The sequence below is a fragment of the Trachinotus anak genome, unplaced genomic scaffold (genome assembly GCF_046630095.1).
Source record: "Trachinotus anak isolate AG129_WGS33_773 ecotype Australia unplaced genomic scaffold, CSIRO_AGI_Tana_v1 ptg000031l, whole genome shotgun sequence".
Lineage (NCBI taxonomy): Eukaryota > Metazoa > Chordata > Actinopteri > Carangiformes > Carangidae > Trachinotus > Trachinotus anak.
In genome coordinates, this window is record NW_027273882.1 from 665,854 (window position 1) to 691,258 (window position 25,405).

The window sequence follows — 25,405 nt, forward strand, 5'->3', positions numbered from 1 at the left end:
TTTCCTAAAAGGGCTACAATGAGGTAACACGTTTATCCCTCTTACCGTGCCCTTATCTTGCAGGCACATCATGAGGGTGCACACATCTCCCGTGGACTGGTGGTTGACGATGACCATGGCTTCCTCTTCAGAGATGGGCCGTACGTCATCGCCCCACTCCGTTACTGCAAGGCAAAATAAATAGACAAACTTTGGTTAAAAAAAGGCTGCGCAAATATGTTCTTTTAAAAAGTGTCCTGTGATGTTTCCTTAAAAAAAACAACGTTTCTGTTTACATTCTGTGTTTGTCACTAAAGCTCACTGTGTCAATGTTTGAGGTCTAACAAACACTGAATGCATTTCCATCATGACAAAAGGACACACTCTTCAATTTCCTTCCAGATTAATACAGTGTCCAACACGGTGCATCTATCAACAAGCTGAAATCCGCTGGTCTCATGATAAAGTTGCTCTTTAAACTACAAGTGTTGCTGGAGGTTTGACCTCTTCAGACCTTTTCATTTACTAGCTAGCGTCCTACTTCTTCACAGAGATCTAAGAGAGTGGACACCTCTTCCAGGGACACACACTCCGGCCATTTTGCGGGAAAAATAAAGCTTTTCTTTTATGTATATTTAGATCTGTGTCATCCAGATGTTTTGTTTTTTTTTTTCATTCAAGTTAGTGCAGCAGTTCATAATCAAGCTAAAAAACACAATGAAAACATCCCAGTCCAAATCAAAAACTTTCAAAGGTTCACTGAAAACTATTAACAAGGTTTTGAAAGTTAGAATGCAAAAGAAGAAATACACAGCAGGGACAAAAACATACTAATTTTTAAAGACAACACATTTGCTTTAAACACCAGACAGTGAAATAGTTATGGTTCCCTCTACCAACACAGTTATAATGGAGTGAGCTTAAGCATCTATGGTGTATTTATACTGAAATCTAATTTGTCTTTCTCAAGAGTGTTAAAACCTTTAAAAATGACACTCAGTCCCCTGGTGTCTCTTGTTCCTAAATCCACACGTATTCCGACACAGACTACAAACTGGCTGCCAGCTGTCTGATCCACACATCCTTTCTGCTTTAATCAAAGAGCAAAATTTATCTCCGTGTACCTCCCTACTCTGAGTGGGTTGGAAAAACATTTACCCTTTTCTGTTGATGTGGCCAAATGAGTCTCAGTCCACCTCCAGAGGTGCTTGTGATGACTCGATCGTGTGAAGGAAACATTTAGAGCTAGATTTCAGGCATTTTGGCAGTGCCTGGATTAATCATCACTAAACGTGTTTATTAACTTATGTGAAGAGGGAATGAAAAAATGAGAAAGAAGCAGAAAGGAGAAGTTAGTCTCAGGAAATTGTATCACAATCATTTTCCCTATTGGCCAGCACAGAGGAAACTGTCCAAGAAAAGGAAAGGGGACGGTCTGTAATTTTATGACACAGTGCACAGACTTTCAAATCCTCAGATCACCTGAGCTTTCATTCATACACTGACATATGTGGTTTCTGGAACAGCCACAAAGTGTGGGAAGGAAGGAAGAAATATATTTTAAAATAAAAATGTAATGATGATCAAAGGCTGAATATCCAACTAAAATCAACAGATATCAATGTTACCATTTATCGTACACTGTTCAAGAATTGAAATTAATTCATTCAATCATTATAACCTACTCTTTTTATCTATGAGCATTTTATGGCATTCTGGCAAATTAAATTAGCTGTTATTTCATTATCAGTTTCCAGAGTCGCACAAATCCATTTTCCGAACAACGACATAATGTACTGAACTACTGTCAAGGATCCAAAATATTAGTGTAATTTCTTGGTATCTGAAGTTGCACTTATGCACTCGTTTCTTTTTTTAGGCAGCACTAATTTATTTTTAGTAAAGAACAGGTACAGCAGGTACTTAACAAAGATTACAGTCTGAATATCCTCAGTTTAAAGACGTAATCATCAGGCTTTGTGTCAACACATAACATTAACAGACATGTCGGTGTGGGAGCTCCCTGACTGAAATAACATTTTGGGTAACCAGTAGGTTAGGTCTGCATCCTGCTACAACACGAGCTCAGGCTTATTTGCATGTCTGCGATCCATAAATAATGTTTCCCCACTTCAGTGAAACGACATAAGGTGTCCATGTGCGGCTGAGAACAGAAACGGGGCTTTGTTCACTGTCAAAGTGATAAAAATAATACAAAGCAAAATATAGCTGCAAGCTGCAGTTCTTCGGGCCAAGTAGAGGCACGTCAAGCAGGGCACACTGCACACAGGTACATCGAGGTCTTACCTACCCACAGAACAATTTTGATCAGACAAAATATTGTGGCGATATGACTCATTTCCTGTTCTTGTGACTTCACAGCCAGTTTCGCTCAAATGTCGCAGACAAATAGTTTAGATGAATAAAATTAAGGTGAATTAAATCAGTGATTGGTCCTTTTATTTATGAATTTATTGATGAACAAGCATAACTATCAAATTCTATGAAATCACCACCATATTTGGTATCTCTACAAATGTGTCTGCATCATATTTCATCAGAATCATGGACCAAGTATGCAGATACGTATCAGATCATCTGAACAGGAGAGACACACACCGTTAATGACCGCAGTTCATTAGAAACAGGATCATTTTGAATAGGTCTTTACTACTATAGTAAATCAGTGAACTCGTGCCACTCTCTATAATTCTCAGTGATGCAGTGTTTCTACTTAACAAATGCTTTCAACCAGACAATGACCAGTGTCTCTATCAGCACCTACAGGACTGGATCTCCAGTGGCCCTTCTGCTCTCTCTTCCCTGATTTACATTGTCAGGCCTCTGTTGAGAGCATGCAGGCTACTCCACTAACCATTCACCTGTAGCTGATTGTTGACGAGATACACACAGGAGCTGCAACAAAGGAGGACATGCATCTCATGTGAGATGAGGGGTGACAACAATAGCCCTCCTGGAGAACACACGAGCTTCTTTTGCAATTTAAACCCACTTCAGCAGCTCTGCATATTAACAGGCGACCAAGGAGGTGAAAGATTCAGCTGGGCTGCAGTTGTTTACTGGGAATCCCCACAGTTCTGGGAGGGTCCGACCAGCTTCAGCTATGTGTAATGCAAATGTTGCATCAGCCAGGCATCAGGGTGCGGAGTGAGTGAACCCTTCCCTCTATGGGGGAGTTAACATTAGGCTTTCTGGCAGACACAGATTAATCATGGCTGATTTTACACAGCAACTTTAACGTTTAATTTAGCAACAACATGATACCAACGACAGCTGCAAGATACGGGGCATATTTGGTGCATGACAAAATGTTAAAGGATCTGAGAGCAAGACAAGATAGTGCTACCAACTCCAATTAGACAATTAGTCATGTAGATACAAAGATTTTTTTCAGGGAAAAATTCACCTCGAAAAAACAAGCAATGACTTTAAAAATATTATTGGCTGTATAACTTCTATTTCTGGGACTATGTTGTTATTGGGAATTGTAGTTTTCTTATTTTAATTGACTTTCCTGTTGCACATAAAATGACATCACTCTGTATTGGGAGACGATAAATGTCAGGTTCTGACAATCAAAGAGCAATATCACAGACAAACAGAGAGAAATTCATTATAGCAGAAGCTGATATGGTAATGTCTCCACTGACAGCAGCCTAAACAGAGAAGAATTATTTCCTTAAGGAGGGGCGAACTTAGTGAAAAGAATGGTGAGGGTCTAGTTGAGCAATAATGCAGTGCACCATATGGTCACAGTCTTGAGCAAGGATGAATGTGAGTGGTTCACCTTGAAGATGGGTTGGAGCAGATTGGGGCACAAAGAGCGGCCAAGGATTTGTCAGTGCAGCACAACACAAGTATGAAGCCAAAGAATCAAAGAACAACACATTTGATAGACTAACTGCATAGTTATTGTCAACACCTCGCTGTGGGGGATATGGCCTTAAAATAATATCAAGTTATTCCAAGTTACTTTTGCTCTAACAGTTTCCGTTTGTGGTGAGTTTCTGCTCATACATCTCCTCCTGTGTGACTGATTGAGCCATTTGACTCCACTTGAAAGATCTGTTTTCTTTTTTTTTGCAACGCGATGCTCTAATAAAGTATAGCAAAACAATTATACAACGTGATGATTTCTCATCAGCATCAACTCAGCTGAATCAAATCATGCACATCTCGTCCTGTAATCAATCTGTATACTAGTTACGAAAAGAAGGTGCCTTAAGGTAAGAATGAGGCAACATTTTCATTTTATGATTTCAAACTTATCAGCACGTATGAATAAATATCTAAATCACCATTAAAAACCATGTTAAAAAAGCAGTCATGCCATAGATAAGCTCAGGGTGCCATAGCTATGCAAAACACTTTCCAGATGCACAGCAGTGAGAAATACCGCCTGTCAAACAATGGAAGAAGTCGTCACTGTAAACAGAGACCAAAGAAATGCAGACACACCTAATGATTATTTTCACTAGGTCACTAGATGTGACCTCTGAGTGCAACTTCAAGGAAGCTTTCCAATGATGGTCCAACTCTCTAATAAAAATGATCCACAGGAACTGAAATACATTTTTAATTACCAAGTTATCTGATACCAGCAGTTCTAGGCTGAGGTTTCCTGAAATAAAACTGAGTGCAACTAAAATCTGTTCATTGTGTCAGCTATATACCTCAAGGGCAGATTAACAAATGCAAGGCTTTTATGGTATACTAAAGTATACAATTACATGCGAGTGTAGGCTCCACTGAATGAGAATCTCCGCCCAGGAGAAAGGGCATTTCAAGAAACCCATCAGATTAATCATTTCTATATGACTCACTCACAGGCGTGTAAAAAAGTTTTTCTATTACAGCTGCATGTTGCTCTTATTCCACTGAGAAATTCAACCCACTGAACCTGCTGCTGGTTATTCAGCATGTTCACAATGAGATTTAGTCATCTAATGCTGATACACACATCATTTACTCAGAAGTTCATTAACAAGTATTGGAGCACACACTCCTTGGCTGCAAGCATTAACATTAACTGCAAACATTTAATGCAGGAAGCTCCCTCTTGCTTATTATGTTTATTGTATTATATTACAGTTATGGATATTACAGCAGCTTAAACAGACATTTGAGCTTGTTCTTGTTGCCTGGCATATGAACTGACTATGAGATATATGTGACAACTTGGTAATCATTGCTCATTCCTTTATGTACTTGGACACACTGTCTAAGCAGTAGCCTGGAGGCTTCATCATCACACATCCTCACAGACAGAGCTACATGCAGTTAGAAAAAAGTGATATAAAAAAGGGGAAGGAAGGGGACAAGTTGTTGGCGTGTTCAATTTAGGCCTTTGTTTCACCTCCTGTCCTCAAGAGAAAAAGATCAATCCTCATGAGGACGGGAATCGAGAGCGTACTTCTAGGAAAACGACACATCTGTGACACTTGGACAGGGGAGCGTGGGATGTACGTACCCTGAAGGCAGCGTCATTTCATAAGGAGCATGCCTTCATGCTCGCTGAAGTCCCCATTGTTGCGGGACACGAGCATAAATGATATCACAGAGATGGGTCATCTGTCAGAAAGAATACATTAGGGAAATTGTCTTTGAGAGATGACACAGTTAGCGTAGCAGGATGACAGCCACACTGCAGGCACAGTGTCTAATCCGGTATCGGTGGTCAGCTAAATGGTGTACCGCTGACCTTGCTGCCCATCGTTACACTTTCTTCCCCCTCTCTAGAGGAGGAGAGAGCTGTGGCTCGGTATCACAGCTGCTTCAACAGAAACGTGGCTGTCCACAGCTTAGTACTGTCACAGAGAGAGAGAGAGAAGAGCCCCAAACAACATATAGGACCTATGTGGCAGGTCTTATATGTTGTGGAGGGAGGAAATTTTCATTGATAGTTGGAGCTTTTTGGTCACTGGGTGAACTGGGTGGGAGGTAATTAACACCAGCCAGCAACAAAACAGTGAAATGTTTTCTGCTTCAACTGGCACATCGTCCTGCTTTCGTGGACTTTGGCTGCCATAATATGAAACCCGTGCTGCGTTTATAGTAACACAGATCTATAAGTCCTGCAGTCTTGCCAACAGTTTTTGACATATTCAACTCTATGAACCACAAATATCAACCTCATGGCACTAGAGGTAAAGTCAGAGGGTTTGTCAAAGTCAAAGATTTGATCCTTAGGGAAATACAAATACGTCTCCCCAAAATATCATGGCAATCTATTGGGTCAATTGGGTCCACATGACAGGATGTTCAGTGAAACAATTCTCACAACCATGGTCTAACTGTACAGGAACAGGTTAAATTCGGCCTGTGTGCTTTCTATGTGAAGATCTAACAGGCCGTAGAGTATGCTACCAGGCTAAACACAGCCCAATAATCTCCATGGTGGTTCAATGGAATAAATTGGGTCTCATGAATTGCCTCTAATTTCCTGCCCTCATTAAAAGCTAAAAGTCAATTTGACCCCATCCATTTCTTCTAAAAGTTTGTTGAATCAATTACATCACAACACATTAACATTAAAATATGGATTCGGCACATAATGTGTTGCTCATCCACATCAATACCCCACTGTCTTTCTGTACACCAGGGAGGGAGACATCAGCCTCCACTTATGCAAACAGTGGACGGGATCAAACACTGTGAGGACGGATCATCGGTTTAGGGCTTCAGAACAAAAGTGATGTTAATTCCCATTCATGCTATCGCCCTCTCAACTGAACTCAAGCTGCAGGGGCCATTATATCACATTGGTTCGCCTCCTTCACTTGTGCTACAAGACAAGACTGGATGTGTACCTGGACCTACACTACGTTATCATTATTTTAATTAATTAAATCTTTAGCAAAGTCTGTTAGAAAGATGATTTCTAATGATTTCTTGAGGCACGATAGAGCTCATCTAAGGTTGATAATAAACTGAAAGCATCATAAAGCTGTAAACTGTCCCACCATAACAGGCGCAACAAAGACGACTCAGAACAGTCAGGGGCATGTCAATCAAAGAAGATCTGTACACACCCACACAGTCCAGAGAATAATTCCAACCGGCCAAGTAACTGGTAACACTTCTGTGGGTGTATCCTGGCTGCACAGAGGCTTCAACAAATGAAGAGCAGTTTCTGTTTTAGCCTCAAAGTGATATGATCCACTTTTACACTTACTCCAGCCCTACAGAGTGTACTGCTTTGCACACCTGAAATCTGATAAATATGATCATTTCAAAATATTTACAGGAACACTGAAATCCAAGTTACGCATATACACAGCAGTGTGACCAAGCTTGCCTTCCCTGGTTTTAGGGTTTTTTTGGTCTGCCTTTTTGTTCATATATGACAGCAGTGGGATATGGATTATTTGGTTGGCTAAAACAAGCTATATGAATAAACTGCAACAGGTAGTGAGAAATTATAAAAAACACAAGACATTTTTTACTATTTTCTGTTATATTATAATCCAAACTATCAACCAGTGGCAGATTAAAAATGAGAATAATCAGTTGCAGCCCCAGTTGGTTTATCTTAAAAGAAACAGGGACACTATAGCATCTAAACACCCGACACAGGTCTGTGGAACCTCTCTGCTATCCACACTGAAGCATTGAGTAGTAGTAGTAGTTATTCGGAAAAAACCCACATGATGATACATTAATTTCATTATTAATTCAGCTAATTAATTAATTTTCTGCTGATTGAATAATCAATCTAAACAATATAATAAGTTACATGTTGGTGAAGCGAAAGCCTATCACCAACTTAAGTGAAGGAGTGGCTGGAGTATTGCAGGTCCATTAATATTGATAAGATGCAGGCAGCGATCAGAGGTCTGTATGATGTTACATTCATGTACACAGGGCTGCACTAACTACACAAACACATTCCCAATATGATTCAAGACCGGGAAACACAACTTGTATCCAGGAAACAAGTGTGCAGAGTCTCCAATCTGACAGTCACCATCTTCGATCTCTTCACCGGTCCAACGGACCACCCACTCACGGGACATGCAATGAAAACTTAATCCCGCTGGCTTTAGTGCACCTGTTTGTGCCCACTGTTTGTGTCTGCGTGTGTGTGTGAGAGAGAGAGACAGTCTAAGCAGACATCATGCAGATGCTCTGGTAACAGGAAAAGGGGGTCAGGTTGAATGACTCTACAAGCAAGTAACCACGTAACAGTAATTCCACTTAATACAGTACAAGACTGCTTCTTGGAAAATTTTCATACTCGGGTGGCTTTCTGGGGTAACTTGTGTAACTGTCCAACAAACTGTTTATTTCATTAACTCCAGGATGATTCACGTTTGACGCATGTAGCTGACAGTTCTCTAAAATGTAGTTTTCAAATAATCAAGAATCATCCTGCAAAGTGGGTTAACAAACTAATTACCATAATTTGTTGCACCAACTACACAGTGCATCTGTGATGTCCTTCTGCTGACACAAACTGAACGGACACACAAAAACAGGGAAAAAAAAAAAAGGTGTGTACAGCACTTGAGTCAAAATGTGCTGGTGATGGTAGAAAGGGACATCAGCAGAAAACATACACAGTAAAAACATGATCTTCTGTAGACCAGTAGCCACATAGTTGTACACATGTAGCCGTGACGCCGTTATATGATCAGGTAATGCACACTGCGGGCTTGGGAAAGAGGTTTCTGATGCACCGATAAGTGAAGCGGTTAAGCTAGCAGCCCCAGTGAAGCATATTAGCTTGGCTAGGGTCAGCCTGTTCATCAGTGAGGGAGTCTCAGAGTGAAGCTCAGTTGTTTTAGTTATGGATAAATGACTTAAAGACATATCACGGGGAAGAGCTCTAACATTACCCACTGAGCTGGGCTGACCTCCAGCAGTTGTCATTATTACACAGCATTTCTCTGTAGCTGTCAGAGACGTCTACAACCTGAGGCTACATGGTTAATTGCTTCTCACAAGTTAACTCGTCTGCAGAGTAGCTGAAACATCTTTCTCTGATCAAGAACCACAGCCAGTCTTTGATGTCACACCAAGAAAATCTACACCTCAGGAGGTAGGCAAGGTGTAGCTCTTACTCGAGTTTCAGCAAGAGTTCAAGAGACATGTAATTATACACAAAACGCATCCATCTCGCGCTACCACAGACACATTAACCTTCACTCTTTACTTAAAGTAAGTCTATGTTAGTTTTGCTGAGCAGCAGCATCAACAGGTCATGATTACAGGATGCCGGCTCATTACACTTTGTTGGGATCAGTCTGAGCGCTAACAGGTAGCAGTGTAGAAGCAGCTCACGTTAGCTATGTTAGCAAAGCCTACCAACCCTTTCAATTGCTCAGACAACAAACAGAAAATCATCATCAGTACAAACCAGTAATCCAATCATGTCAACTCAGCATTCAGCCTATACGGTTGACCAAAAACTTCTGAACCTGCAGCAGTTGTGTGTTAAAGTATAGATGCTCGGAGGTACTCTCCTCGTCTCTACCATGATGTCTGTACTGAGAATACCAGGCTAGCTTCTTCTGATAGTAAACTCAAGACTAATAGCTGGTGGTGTGTGATGTAGTGCGGTAAAGCATTATGCACTCCTTGCAGGAGATTGTACCCACTCAGCCTAAGGTACAAAGTGCAAGAACAGGCGTATGAGGTACGGAGTGGAAATAAAGGAGGCGCCATTCTCCCTATTACAAGTCAGCCTAACAGTTACTGATACAAACGAAGCTTTTCACGAGAAGCTCGAGATGTAACTTCTACTTCAGTTTTGGAGTCAGGCTGAAAACTTTCCCAACAAATCACCTCCAGAATAACTGTGTCTTCTGTACAAATTACCCTAATTATGAAGAATATGCAGTATATGATACTGTTAACTTGATCTATGTTATCTACAAAGCACCATTGTTCTGCCTCTCCAGTGGAGATGATGCAACATCCTTCATGTCTGATAACCAAAGCTCAGCTTCCAGACTGCAGTGTGTCAAGCTGTGAATGCATATTCCTGCTTCCCTGACACACATCCTGCATTTCTCGAGTCTTAGCACAGGCTGAATGAAGCAGCAAAGATACTGTATGTTCCAACTGGAACAATGTTAACAGAATGAAATATTTGTCTTTATGCAAGTGATAAATATGCATGCCATGTATTGCTGACCGATCTTTTTCTTATTTTCTTGATTAACTAATTAATCGTTGACAAATTGAAAATGCTTGTTTTGTCCAACTAAAAGTCCAAAACCCAAATATATTTATTATCTCATAGACAATGAGACAAAGAAAATGTAAATATTTACATTTGAGAAGCCAATCAATTATTAGAATAGTTGCTGTTGATGCAGTATTTGATTAATCAACTAATCATTGCAGCTCTTAAAGAAATTTTGCAAACTTGGAAACACGACAAACATGCATCTTTGTTGATAATCTGCATAGAACTTTTAAGCAGTCTGTCTTTAAATAAGATCAGGAAAACCACCGTCTTGCAACATCTTGGCTTACAATCAGGCAAGTGGTCACCATTCAGCTCTATGCATGGCAGACTGTTTGCATTTAAATTGAAAAGGTGTCAATACCTATACATACACAGTGGGGTCCACTTATCTATTCAAGTGTCTAGGAAAGTGGTCTACATATACATACATAATTTACAGCTGTTTCTTGGAAGGAATGGGGGGAAAAATGTGTACTGTAAGTGTGACAGTAAAGGTGTGACCTTGGACAAAACCCAAAGCTTTAGAATTCTGTGTGTGGTCCAGATTCAGAGGTCATTCACACAAGTGCAGGGAGCTGGAAGCTACACAGGACTGCCTTACGCGCGGAAGGTAACAGGGTTTATTGACCCCCACCTTATTCCACTAGCCTTGAGATGCAGGTCACAATACATGACGCTCGCACATGCTCCAGGCCTACTGCTGCTGCATGCTGACCCGTCTGCTAACACAGTTCATCTGATGTGAGGTTTATGTCACCAGCATTTATTATTCTGGACTAATCTATTGCTCAGATCTCTTTCCGTCAGTCTGTTCAGCTTTTTGTAACGTGGAGTCTAAACAAGCCACCGATCCGACACACATGTGCCAGCTAACAATGCCAAAGAACACCTGACATGTTTATGCATAAGTACACAAATAAAAAGGAGGGCATTTCAATTAAAGTGACCCTGCATGTCATGTCATCAGGCTGCTGCACTGCGTCATACCTGGGCTTATCTCATATGCTTACCTGGAACTGAAATGCTGCTTTTATTTGAGTGTGTGGCTTCTTTTACATTCAACTTTAGGGCTCTTAACTTTCCACTCACATTCCCCTGTGGTTCCAGTCAGTCATCTATTTTTTATATACATCACAGTGGTACATCAAATGAGTTCTGCCGCACTTAAGTGACATTTAAATGATTATGTAGACCGATACCTCACTGTTCTTTAATAGCTGATGACACACTGAGCTGCAAAAATACATAAATTCTGATATAACTGCTGAGACTAAAATCACATTAACTTAAAAAAAAAAACTGCTTTCTGTCAGAATAAGCACCGAAATCAGCAATCAGCATTAAAAAAAGTTTTTATTACAGTTTTACACTGTAGTAAAAACAGATCCATGTCATACAGGCAGAGAATTAGAAAATAAACATGTTTTGGACCATTTTACCTGCTGTTTGAATGTAGCCTAAAACACAGCCATATGTACAAATGTATAAGTTTAATAAACAAGAAGAAGTACTAGATTGTGAATTATAAAATATGTTATATCTAACAGTCGCAATTAAACTTACATCCTCATCTGCATGCTACGCCTGCATGGTATTTTGCTTCCACACACTCTCACAGGTCTGTAACACATATTGCCCCGACAAAAGACCAGGTGTTCTATAGGCTGAAGGCTTTGCAATATTAATCAGTGTGCCTTGTTGCTCCCCATGTTCACCACTTCAGCAATTTGTAAGCATTTGCTCGCAGCTCTGTGCAACCAAACACCACTGACAGCCTGAATCACTTCAAGATATTCAACCTGCCAGTTGAGAGGAATCAACAAACGCTGAACTTTCTCTGTACAGTTCGGGGGGGAAAAAAAAAAGTTCCTGTGTATTTAAGTTTTTAAGGCTGCATGTAATAATTATTTCCATTAACCTTGATTAATTGATTAGACTATGAAATATAAAGAAATTCCCCATCACACTTTTTAAGAGCCCAGCATGATGTCTTCAGGAGTCTTGTTTGGTCAAACAAAAGTCCAAAACACAAAAGTGATTACTGTCACACAAGATAAATAATAGCAGCAAATCCTCAATTTGAGAATCTGGAACTCGAGTTGATTAATCAATGATTTATTTTAGTTCTTCGAGGAAAACTCCTTGTAAGTGGACGCAAAATAATACCATATACACCAAAAATACAAATGTGACCATGTGTGACTATACAAATAAAAACAGACTAAGTTATATTTACAAGGTAAGGAGGTTTTCACAGAATCACTGTAATAGAAGAAAGTAATATTTGCTTTGAACTGAAAAGCTCTATTGAAAGTGGAGCAAAAAACAGCTGTGCCACTTAAGATTCAAAAGTATGAAAAGCATTTTTATTCATTTTTCTCCCAATTATCTCATTTTTATTCAAACCATCTGCCCTATTCCTGTCATGGACTTATTTCTAATTCAGGAAAAAATACTTAATGACAGAGGGCAGCGGGATAGCAACCACACGTTGGTGTCAGTGTTCACACAGTAGCCAGTAGTCAGCAGCTGAGGAGAAACTAGCCCCAGTTTGCGCCTCTCATTTATCGACATGTGAGTGTTTGAAAAGCATAGATGGTTGTCTAACAACACTCAACCAACTTCCTCAAATACTCTTCCAGCCAGCTGCATGAAAAAAACATTATGTCTGATGTCTTTTTGTACAAAACAAGGACAAAATTTCAATGCATGATTTGTAGGAAACAAATAATAATAACAGTAATAATATTAAGTTTACATTTTGGTTCATATGTCACTATACAGCTACCATCTTTGTTTGGACTAGAAAACAGCATAACTTTTTAGTGTGCAGCAAACAACATTTTGCATGTATTTGTTTATAAGAGCCTAACCAGGGTTTTGGACGTACCTTCCAAACAATAGTAACCGTTGTTAAACAATCTTCTGAGTTTGATCAGGTTGATATTTTTCAGTGAATGATGCAGAGACAGGGATTGGGGCGGTGCAACTTTACTGGGTTTAGAACAATTTTGTGCACGCTTACCCAACAGTAAACCGCTACCATTAGGTCCAGCTTGCGAATATATCTCTGCATTCAAGCAAGAAAGCACATGTGAAGATACACCATCTTACCTGTATAGCCTGCGATCCAACCCCATGAAGACACCATGGCCAGCAACCATTTGAACATGATTCCTTCAATGTGCCAGAAAGCGGAGCTGTCCCATATTCTCAGCGGCTGGAGAAGCAGCAGGTATAAGCAGTACGATGGGATGGCTACACAGTTGTTGAGGAACATAAACACAAAACGGAGCACAGCCTTGAGCAGAACCCAGCCCAGTTTGCCGGCCCCGTCCAAGAGCTGTGCCATGCTGATACACACCGTCTGCAACAGAGACACAGCAGTAAGTGAGCATCTCGGCTTGGCTTTGTTTGACAAGAGACAAAACAACTTGTGTGTGTGTGTGTGTGCCTAACATTAGCCCTACTGTAAACAAACTGACTTGCTCTGAGCAGGACACGAATCCGCAGAATTACCCGATGTTGTGCCACACACTCAGGAGAGTCTGCCGAGAACCGGTTCAGGGTGAGGCTATCTCACGGAGTTTAGATGAAACGCGCGGAGTGGGGGGGGCACGCTATTTCCTTATCATTAATCAATAGGATAATATCCTGGACTGTATCGGCTTGTTATTCGTGACTGCCCAACTACTAGCTGCCTTAGCCGTACCACTAATACATGCGAAGACAGGACCATAAAAGGATCAGTCGCACTGGACGCGTTCATGACAAGCTAGCTAGCAGTAGGCTGAGTTAGCATAACGGGAGCAGATGTCAGTAAACGTGTAAGGTGTGACAACCCTTGAGCTATGGGATTATTGCAAAACACACACACACACACCGCAGAGGTAATCAATGAGCATGAGTGCTGAGGTATTTTTCTTTTTGAGACAATATCAAACGTTAACTCGGGCGCTGGATGTCTGGAGGCTGGTTCAAAACTCAGTATCCGTGTATTTCACCCAGAATGCAGTCTGACCCTGTGGTGTATGTGGTGTTGTTGTTCATGTTACTCACCCTAATTAATGTCACTGAAGCATCCAAGGACGGTCGGGGATGTAGCTAATTGCTGGAGCAAGATAAACTATATCACGTGTAGCTATCCTAAACGGTTAAGTTAGCAATTTTTGCCAGTTGACATGTTCCCTTCTCTATCAAATCCAGGGATAGCGGTGGAAACGTCTGATAACGTTACAACAAACCCCGTAATGTAAAACTGCAGCTGCACCCATTTAGCTAACGTTATCCAGGGCTGCTCGGGCACGGTGCTTCCCCCGGCGGGCACCGTTAGCTCGCTAGCTAGCTAGCAGGCAGCTCCGCTTGAGCGTCGCCGACTCCATCTCAGTCAGAGACACCGGGATAAATCCACCAATGCATCATCATCATCATCATCGTCGTCGTCGTCGTCGTCAAGTTAGCTAGCTACCGAGCTCCCATTAACGAATATGTACGAGATGCGGTTCAGGCCGGGCCCCAGATCAACGCTGCTCATTAGACAAACGCTACACGGGGTACACACGACATTTGCACACCAGATACGAACAGCAGCGATTTTTTTTCCCCGTCTCTCGGTTGGCATCACCCGTTATCTTGCCCCAAACCCCGATTCACATCGCGTCAATGTACACAAGCGATCAACGCGCTGAGAACGGAAACAGGTCCGCGTTGCCTTCAAAATAAAAGCATCAGTTGTGCGTAATAAGTGCGAGCTGTAAAATAAGTGAAGGGGTTCAGACACTTGATTTATGAATTTACTGCAATCTAAAATGACTCCTTGTGTTAATATTTTATTTAGACGTTTTCTATTTATTTGTGTTGATTACTTTGTTATTATTTAATTAATTATCTGGTCTTTATGAATGTGTTATTTCCAGTGATGGGAGAAGTATTTCGAGCTTTTATTTAAGTAAAAGAAACAATACAGTGTAGAGTCACTCTGTTACATGTAAAAGTCTTAAGTATTTAAGTGAATACGAATGCAAGGAAAAGTTCTTGAAGGATCAGCATCAAAATATACTTTAAGAAAAATCCAAGAAAAATCCGGCATTGGAAATTATGTGACAGCATCAAAGCATGTTGTAAGTTGAAGTTACAGTAAAAATTTGAGAGTCTAACAGAAGAATAAATCAATATATTTTAAAATTCTAGTAACCAGTCTACAATTAGAGGGAGAAGTGAAATCATGTCAATGTGCATCCCAGGAGGAGTCATGTCTTAACTGTTTTTCTTATTGAAGACCCTACAAATTTGTAAAGAGTATCAACTGAATAATTAATCATGACAGGTTTAAATCATTATTCTCAATTTATAAACTATAAACTTCTAAAGTTGCAAAATTTTAAAGCTTATTTAAGTGGCGTCAGAGAGAAGATTACAATATCCTTGTTTTGTCATCTTTCAGACTATGATGAAAATGTTTCCTGTGGTGAAAACAGGACACCAAATTTCTTGTTGTGAAATGACCAACCGAAAAAAAACACAATATCTGAATTCCAATATTAAATAGGAATTTAAAATTGATTTCCTTGATTTAATGAGATATCAAGAATTGACTTTGCACTGCCAGTACCTAAGTTTTTATTTTGAAAACCATGAGCGGAAGCGTCATTTGCACTCCCGTGTACTTGACGCTCTGGTGTTCACCTCCAGCCTCTCGCTGTTAATTGCGCAGACTCCTTGATGTCAAGTGCCGATGATTTCAGTATTTATGGACAAGAAACAGTTTTCCTGGTTTCGTGACTAAATGTCAGCACTTCATCTCAAGTCATCTGGACTAAATCTCAGCTGCAAATTATTACACATTACATCATCATCGGTGTGGGTGTGTGAGTTCACCGTTAAAGTCACGGTATTTACCTGTCTTTAAACCAGAAACAGCACAGGCCACGGAGTTTGCATCATTATGAAAGTATGTGGCATGATGTAGAACTAGAGTGTGATAACTACTGGTGAAAAAAAAAAAAGAGAAGCATAAGATCACAGGTCAGCATTATAATGCACAATGTAAAACTGTAAAAGGAGAATGTATCTAGTGGAAATAGACTAAATGCTGATCATTTAACATAGTGATTGTGATTGACTGAGACTTTACTGCACTTCAGACAAAGATGTTCAGTTCATGACTTAGCTCTGCCCCCTGGTGGCCCTTTGCTATTCCACTTTATGGAGAATAGATGACAGTAAATCCAAGGACATTTGTGCTAAATTGTCTTTGAGATCATGGCATGCATGAGATATGATCGGATTAAGAATATGGAGAGGGAATTATAAGCAATTTAGCATTTTCTGGTGGGCGATCATCACCTTCAGGTGATACAAAAGGACAATAAGTGGACTTTGAACTATCCTTTGTCCTTTACACATTTCAGAAGAATTACACTCAATTAAATCTGGTCTTTTAATCATTCAAAAAAATATATACACATTCATTTTTTTTACAAAACCAAACAGATCAAGCACACAAGCTAAAACTGTTTTTGACAGTAAAGAAAGCATCAAGGGCACATTTACTAGAAGCGAGAGTATGCTCCTCTCTGTGGAGCAGGCTGGGCTCCACCCTGCTGCAGCTGGTGCCGGAGCTGCTGGGAGTAAGGATCTTCCAGGGACTTGACTGACACCGTTGTCTTGGGCCCCGTCTTCCACTCTGTGCCGCTCTCGTCCACCACAGAGGCCTCCACAGTGACAGTGTGAGTGCCCAGGATGGAGAAATTTAGCACGAACTGGGTGCTGAAGTAGTCATTGTGAGGTTCTACCCGCTGCTCGATCTCATTAGTTTTAGTGTCTAGTGGTATCTGAAAGGTACAAAACATGGGAAAAGGATAAAAGATACAAGCTTCAAACAAAGAGTGACTCAGGAGAATATCCTGTATAGTAAGAGTGCAAGAGAATGGAGGAAGGGATGTTTTGGACTTCAAATTTCAGATTTAAAAAAAATATTTAATTATTAATCAGAGATGAAGGCAAAACTCCAATACATACTTTGTAGTCAGGCCCCGTCTTGCTCTGGAGAACTGAAGTGACATTGAGACAGACAGACTGGATCTTCCTGAAGAGCCCTGGAGTCGAACCATGCTGCACAACCCCCTCCACTTTTAGAGTCAGCTGCTGGCTGCTCTGCACTGGGATCGGTTCACTTGGTGTCCGGGGGGAAGGAGAGAGGGCAAGCTGGAAAAACAAAACGTACCTGGATTAGTCTTCAGAGAACTACCTCTTGGTAGTCGATGGAAAGTAGTGGAGTGAGCGCTCTGTCTTTCTTATTGTTTTTCATTCTGTTTGGCATCAGTTACTGTGAATAAGGATGTCCATATTTTTGTGCTTTTCTAATTAAGTGATAATATAATGAGTTACTGTACCTTAATGCTGGTTGACTGGAGCTTTTGGAAGAAGTACCTCTGGAAAGACAGCGGGACCTTGAGCAAAGCTATGACGGCATCACAGAGACAACCTGTATGCTGAAAAACAATAACAGCAAACAATACATTTACATTATTCACATTATAAGCAATTTGCTGCAGTTTTCCTTTATTTAACCAGATTAAAGTCTGTCTTTTAAGGGGGTCAGAATAAAACACAGTTTTGATAATTAATGTGCTTTAAGAGCACAGATAATATCCATTTGTGGATATAATTGACACACATCTCTATATACAGGAATGAGTTTCCATAACTATCTAAAACAAAGTAAACACAATTTAAAGGTGAACACTAACAAGAATAACTAACTAGAATAAGCTTCATTTAACAAATACACCACTTATATAGTACTAAATAACGCCAGATCATTTGTTACAACTTTTACACTTTGCAAATCTGGAGGCCCTGCGGCACAACTGTAAACAAAAGTAATTTAGCATATGCGAACTTGATGATCACCAGGTGGTTCATGTTAATCTCACCAGGTATGAAACCGGGGGGTGTTTCTTGGTGAGGCCCTCCACTTCCTCCAGCACATGGTTAAAGACAGACATCATCCGTCGCTCATATTCACTCTCTGTCTGCACCGAGCCCAGGGTGCCATACTCCTGAAAACTAGATTACAGAGACAGAGAGAGACAATCTGTTACAGATAGCGTCTGCCAGGAGAATGTCTTCAGGGGATGTGAGCCATAGCAAAGCACTTCCAGGACAAAACATTCAAGTATGTGGATACAGTGAAAAACCTTTCTGGCAAATTAATAGGATGCATTTATTTTCATTATGATGTTGTGCACGTCATGCTAACCGGGCGCAGCATTAATACGTTCCTTTACACACTCAATAAGATGCATATAAACTAAAATGAGATTATTGCATTTTTCTCGACAGCAGTTTTCCCCAAAGTTTGTAAATGAAACAATGAATCTAAAATAAATGTAAGATTTTTTCCTAAACTGGCAAAAAAACCAAATCAATTCACAAACAAATCCCATTGGTCCACCTTTCTGGACTCCAGCAACAACTCTCACCTGGCTGCCTGTGGGTCCAGAATCAAAGCTTCTATCACATGGGAGACAAGCAAACAGCTCTGTTGTTGTCTGGACAGGCAGTTAAAGTGAAACACAATACAGCAGAGAGAATACATCAAAACAGTATGTGTGACAGTGTGACTGAGGCATGTTTAAGGATACAGCTCCACATTACGAAGGGTGGCATAGTCAGCATCAAATGAGGCCTGGTGTAAATCAGCGTAGCGCGCTGCAAGACTTCTGAACTCGTCCATGCATACCTTCATCTGGGAAAAAAAAAAAAAAGAAGAGTTGGATACATAGATTTACTCTGGGCTGTTTTTTTCAATTCATGTCTGCCTGTGCCTGGATTTTTCCCCCTACAACTGCAGGATTTTACTACGTATTTACCTGTTCCTTCAGTCCATTTGTTCCAATTCCCCTGGCAGCCAAAATCAAACATGTGCGCCATGAACCATTTCATTTCCCCACATTCATTTTAGGGTAAAAATTCAAATGCTACCTCAGTGAAACATCAGTGGACATCACCAATGATGTACAAACTAGCAGTCTGCTGAGGACATGCTGTGCTACAGCACCTACACAAAAGCTACACAGTGATCTTAATTTACAATGTCACTGCCTGGAGCTGTGGAGAAAGGACCTATTCCCTGCAGGGTTACCATCCTGCATACTCAATATCTTACCTGTAATGAGATGCGGCCGCAGCGCTGCAGGTCATTGCCTGAGGTGATGGCAACGGTGGTGGCGATGGCAGGAGGGGGGCTGGTTTTCAGGCTGTTGCAGGTACAAATGAGCTGTGACAGGGCTTGAAGGGTGTCGATCCGCAACTTAATGAACTCGCACTGGAATGTTAGTGGGCTCAGAGGAGTGCTGGCAGCCTGGAGGGAGGGGTTAATGAGATAAATCTACATAACCGCAGTTTAATTACCAAAGTTAAATAGTTACACAGGCATTGTTGAGTTGACCTAACAAGATACAGTCAGGTACTAGGATAAAGATAATCCATTAACAGTTGGAGATGCTGTGAAATCAGCTTCAATGGCAAGACTCTCCATACTGACAATCAGCTGCTTTGAGCGTTCTGTCATTGGTGAAGGAGGAACTGTGGTAATGTTTCTTGACAAGCAGATGTCTGACAGTTAACTCACTGTGAGGGAGGCGATGCCCTTTTGGTAGGAGCGCAGGGCCTCAGCGATGGCGCTCATGGCCCCGCTGTAGTCTCCGTCTTCGACGTGACTCAGGCACTGCTCGGCCTGGGAAAACTCCTTCAGGCTGTTCAGCCAAAAGTAGAAGTGCTCTGATGCCACACGGGTCCGCAGACTCTGGTACAGCTCGCTGGAGAACTCATGGCATCCCTGTCGATTAATGATAAAGATTTTATAATCCTGTTTCAGAAGATGGACGGCTCCTTCTGACACCATTTTGATTAAATTAAAAAAAAAATATATATATATTTTTTTTTTTTTACCATGCGTGAGGCTTGCCGTGCAATGCGGTACACCGTCCAGCCGTTAGCAACGTTCTCCAGCTGTTGTTTGATGACTGTCTTCACGTCAGCTGACAGAGACGACTGGCTTGCAACAAAAATCACTGTTGCCAAGGAAACCTGGAGCAAAACAGTGAGTGGGACAAGTGAAAAAACAAGAAAGTACTTAAAGTGAATGTAAAGTCGACTATTAATGCAGTAATGTATAAGCTACAGTAATGATAAACTGTATTTCTAATTAAAAACAGGTTTGCACGTGAAGGTTGATCGTCCCCTAGAAAGCAGATGAAGCACAACCACTACTTAAATCATATCTAAATGCTGTTGTGAGTCTGCTGTGCCTCTACTTAAAACATAAAAGCTACATTTAACTTTTGTAAGACTCTCTAAGCTTTAATTTACTGTCTAAATGGCAGCTGATGTGTGACTCATGCACAGTCTCTCACCAGAAGCTCTTGCTGCTTGTCAGTGGAGGTGTGACTGGCCACTCTGTAGAGGTCCACCAGGTCTCCCAGCATACCGTCGCCCAGCACTGGCAGGTGGGTGGCGATGGCTGACAGAGCGTGGCACATAAGAACGCGAGAGGAGTCGCAGGATAAGTGGAGCTGGCCGAGCAGGAACTCCACAGCCGATTGGCTGAGATGGGGTCGACTTTTCAGCATCTTGACCAATGAGGTGAGGGCTGTCTGGGGGTGACACATAGGCAAGTAGAAAGTTTTAATATAGAGTTGCAATTAGTTGCAATGTCACATTAGTCCTACAGGTTTTAAAGATGGAGGCTGCATTCATCACTACTGTGGTATCAAATAACAAAAATGTAAACAAAGCTTTGTATATTTTTGCGTCTTTAAAAGTAAAAACAGCATCATGAAGGCTTCACACTTGGCAAAATTTAAATTTCCATATTAATAAACTATATAATAACACTTTCCCCTGAATATACTGACTAAAGCTGGGTTAAAACAGACCAACATTAAATGTTGCCTATACACAAGAATTTCAGATGAATACATGAATACACAAAAATTGCTGTATTAATAAAATAAGTGAACACAATTACAAATCTGACCAGACATTTTGTGCAAACCTATGAAACTTTTCCATAACATGCACTATGTGCTGAACACATGTCGACTACTGCCAAAAAAGTGCTGATGCTCAGTGCCCAGCCCCATTCCTGATGCATTAGTTTGACCTATATCGATGCCTTGTGGGTATAATGTCTTACTTTGAGTGTGGCCTGGGCACTGGGGCTGCTGTCCTGACTGCAAAGCATCAGGAGGGACTCTACTCCCAAAACTGTGTCCTGCTCCAACTGGACTATATCTGAGGAAGAGAAGTACACAGAAGAACTAAACACAAGAGCAAACATCAGTGGGGTGAATCTGAAATTAAATCATTTGCATGAGTAACTGGTGTTAGAGTAATCCTTATCCCAGGCCATTATTTGTTGTAACTAACCTTTTTCTGGACAGGAAACGGCAATGTTGGAGAGCACTATGACCCCATGAGCAGCCACTGCCAGGTTGCTGTGGTAACAGCATTCTTGAGCCAGTTTAACCAGGTCAGTGAGCCGGGGGGGAACTGAGGATGGACCTGAATATTTGAGAGGAATACAGATCAGTCCAGAGTTGTTCCTTTTCACAGCACAAATACCAGCAGCAGAAACATGCATATAAAGTTAAAATTAACACTACCTGTTATATTACTGAAGTACTGCTTGATGGCGATTGTTCCAGAGAGGGTGGAGAGGACAGCCAGCATCCCCAGCTTCAAGCTGTTGTAAGGACTCGTCAAGGCACACTCACACAGTGTCTGCAGGTATAAACACGTTCGTATAAACTACAGGTTTTACACAAACATGAAGGAAATGCTGCGGTGCACTTTCAACACCTGAGAGGCTACCTGAGTGTTTTCTCTGATCCAAAGATGAGGAGCCTTTTTAGCCAGGAGCTTTAGGTCATTAATTGCGAGTCTCTTCACAGCTCTTCGTGGGTCATCTTTCAGGTACTGAAGGAGGAGCTGTAACTGTATGGACAAGGAATCAAATAGCAACAGAGGTACATCATGACCAGCCGACTGTTAAAAAGGTATACATTTCTCAGTCGCTTGTCTGGAAAAAAATACCACAATAGGTACAGAAACTAACCACCTACAATGAGGCGCAGCTCTGTCATGGGCCTTACCTGCTTAGGGATATCAATGAGGGAGAAGGTGGCCAGCTGGGTGAAGGTGTGCAGGGTGACGATGACCATCTGGGTGGAGGGATAGGAGTTGACCAGGTGCTGTAGGAGCTCTCTGCTGCTGGACGCCAAGCTGGCATCGTGATGCATGTGCTGCAGCATGGGAATCAGCTTCAGCTTCAGTTCCACCGGAGTGTCCAAACCTGAGGTAAAGGTAAAGATCAAAGAGGAATGTAAAAGACAAAGTGAACATAACACCACCGTTCTTCTCAACAGAGAGCTTTGCCTGGAAAACTCACTATGAATCACTTGTTTTAGGCCTTAGTTTGTTTTTATTTCAATTTTGTGTGTGTTTTACCTTGAATCATCTCACTGACTTTGTTGCAAATCCCAGCCGCAAAGTCTCTGAAAATTAGAAACCACATAAAAAAAAGATCAAATTTATGTTATCCAAAATGCCATCCTGTATTTTTGCGCTACAGTCTAAGCAATGAATTTCCTTACTTTGACTGTGCAGAGAAGCTGGCAGCAGCAAATATGGCAGCCTCTACTTCCACGTTGTCATGAGAGTCCAGACTTTGGCGAATACTGTGGTGGGCATTCTTCCTCTCTGGGATGATGGAGGCCAAACTACCAAGCATCCTGAGCAGAGGGAGCAACAGGGAAAAACGTTTTCAGTCTCTGACAACTGGAAACAGGCAAGCATGTATCACACATGTATTCTGGCAATGTACAGTCGTACGGCTGTGTGGCACAAATCCCGTGCCAACCAGTGTAACGTACAACTTTGTTCCATTTCTCTTACACTTTATTACCTCAGTGTGATGGCTCTGGCCACTGGGTCATTGCTATGGATGACCGAAAACACCCTTTTAACAAATTCATCCACATTAAGGATCTTCTCCAAGTGTTTCTCGCTCTGTTGAGTTACTTTCAGCACACAGAGGCGCAGGAAGTTGTTCCTGAAATCAAAGAAACCACCTTATTAACAAAGATGTTTGTGCCACAGCAGTTAATCACACAACATAGACATGTTACTAATTGTTTCTTTGTGTTAATAAACATTTTTTTTAATTAGAGCACCAAATGTCTTCAAATTTTTTTCCAAGTCTGACTAACAGACAGAAAATCAGAAGCACTACATTAATGGTAACAAGAAATGCACAGAAGTGGTTAGTAAACTGACTGTTTATTGTGTACATCTAGGTAAAAGTAATGTAGTCTAATACATCAGCCCTTCACTAAATCCTACCTTTATAAAGGTTATAATTTTCAGTTTTTGTTCAGAGCGCAAAGGTGTCGGTTCAACTTTATCGATATTTTGGAGGCTGTAGTAAGAGGTACTGTTTAACTGCATTGTGCATTATTGGAAGGTGTGTCTAATATTTACTAAAACTGAAACAATTAGTTCAATAACAGAACATTTATCGGCAACTATTTCGATGAATGATTTATCCCTTTGAGTCATTTTTAATTCAAAAAACCAAAAACAAAACACCAATGCTTTCTGGTTCCGGGTTCTCAAGTGTTTTTCTTTGTCACTGGCAGTAAGCTGAATATCTTTGAGTTTAGACAAAACAAATCATCTGAGGATGTCACCGTGGTCTTTAGGGAAATTGTAATGTCACCATTTTCTGTTATGACTACTTGAGTGATCCAGAAAAGTTGCAGCCCTTATATTTATTCGTTTTTAATGCAACAGCTGTTGTGGTGTTAAAATAAAATGCATTAGTTATAATCTAAACCTAACAAACAGGGAAGTAACTGAATTGAAGCCGTCTTTCAGCAGCAATCGCGTCAGCACAAGTCTCTAAAGCGTCCATACCCAAGTCTGAAGATGTCTGCCAGCTTGAGAAAGGCGGAGTTGATGAGGATGGGGAAAGGGTACTTCTGGAAGAGTTTGGGGAAGAGCACCACAGCCTCACACTGCTCCCCCAGCTTCCCCGACCGCAACCCTGGAAGTGAAGCAATTTCACAAGTCGTAACAAAGCAGAGAGACACCTCACATGGTCGGTAACGTTTAGCAAAAGCATCACACGGAGGAGACACAGCGCACAAGGTACATCTACCCCCCCCCCCAGGGAGCCGTATGCTAACTTATTAGCAAGCCGGCTAACGCACCTTTGTCCAGCTCCATGAGAGCGGAATTGGCGTCGAGCTCTTGTTCTCCATAACAAGCCTCTGACAGGAATGACCGGGCAGTGGAAAGCGACATTATTGTTCAGTTTCTTCACTTGAAAAACCAGGCTTGACTGCGCCCATTTGGCCGCTAGATTTCACCGTTCATGAGGAGAACAGACAACATAAAAGCCGCTGTTACAGCCGCGAAGCTTCCGGTTTGGGCCTGTTTTTCACAATAAAGCGCCCCTGATATTCTAATGTGTTGCTTGCTGAAGCTTCGTTTATTGACTATTTACTATTTAAAAAACACAAATCTTTATGCAAATGATATTCAGGTGAACGATTATCGTTTAAGCTATAGCTATTTGCAGTGGTGGGAAATAACAAAGTGCACTTACTTTTTACTGCACTACATTCATTTCACAAGTGCTTATTAGTTGTTTTTCAGATTAAGATTTTACAAACTAAGCATATTAGCATTGTCTACAATAAAAGGCGCTATTTTGAATTAAACTCCCCAAATGTATATGAAGCAGTTAAAATTATATTCATTTTTTATCAAATACAGCATTACCATCCTGCTAATATCACGTTAATGCATCAGTGATAATGATCCAAGGACATAATGACATTTTTTTTAACTTGTGGTATACAGGTATTTTGTTGCAAATACGTCTATACCTTTATTTAAGTAAAATTTTGCATGCACTTTAATTTTTAGTGCGCTATCACTGGTTATTACTTCCATCAGCATATTTGCAGCCATTTGCAGGACCATCTGTTTCTATGGGGCATCCAGAAGAAATGGCGTGCCTGTGGGAGTGTGATCATTTTACTGAGTGGTTATTTTCATGTCTGTGTCGTTCGGTGGCCTGGTTATTGTGGCAAACTTTACAAAGCGGCGGGCACAGAGAAAGCGGATGTGGAAGCG

At 41.0% G+C, this 25,405-nt stretch overlaps 2 protein-coding genes across 3 annotated transcripts in view; both read right to left on the reverse strand.

Annotated features, from left to right (window-relative positions):
• The window catches only part of lpgat1 (lysophosphatidylglycerol acyltransferase 1), a 39,631-nt gene extending 24,770 nt beyond the window's left edge, over positions 1-14,861 (reverse strand). The window contains exons 1-3 of one of the 2 annotated variants that reach the window (XM_071467475.1): positions 14,255-14,861; positions 13,310-13,562; positions 46-164 (exon numbers count right to left, since the gene is read on the reverse strand). In XM_071467475.1, coding sequence (XP_071323576.1) covers positions 46-164; positions 13,310-13,547 — 357 coding nt within the window. In that variant the 5' untranslated portion in view covers positions 13,548-13,562; positions 14,255-14,861. Of the gene's footprint in view, positions 1-45; positions 165-13,309; positions 13,563-13,680; positions 13,789-14,254 lie in introns of those variants that run through there. The other variant, XM_071467476.1, reaches the window with a different exon arrangement.
• A 1,759-nt stretch (positions 14,862-16,620) lies between these two features.
• ints7 (integrator complex subunit 7) lies at positions 16,621-24,692 on the reverse strand. Its single transcript, XM_071467474.1, has 20 exons — positions 24,475-24,692; positions 24,179-24,308; positions 23,169-23,315; positions 22,858-22,995; positions 22,712-22,758; positions 22,357-22,556; positions 22,076-22,198; positions 21,868-21,985; positions 21,632-21,766; positions 21,399-21,496; positions 20,617-20,856; positions 20,153-20,290; positions 19,833-20,039; positions 19,368-19,562; positions 18,844-18,947; positions 18,682-18,750; positions 18,133-18,265; positions 17,590-17,688; positions 17,216-17,401; positions 16,621-17,028 (listed from the first exon to the last, which is right to left on the reverse strand). The coding sequence occupies exons 1-20, from the start codon at positions 24,566-24,568 to the stop codon at positions 16,747-16,749; spliced, it is 2,883 nt and encodes a 960-aa protein (XP_071323575.1). The 5' UTR covers positions 24,569-24,692; the 3' UTR covers positions 16,621-16,746.
• Positions 24,693-25,405: the final 713 nt, after the last annotated feature.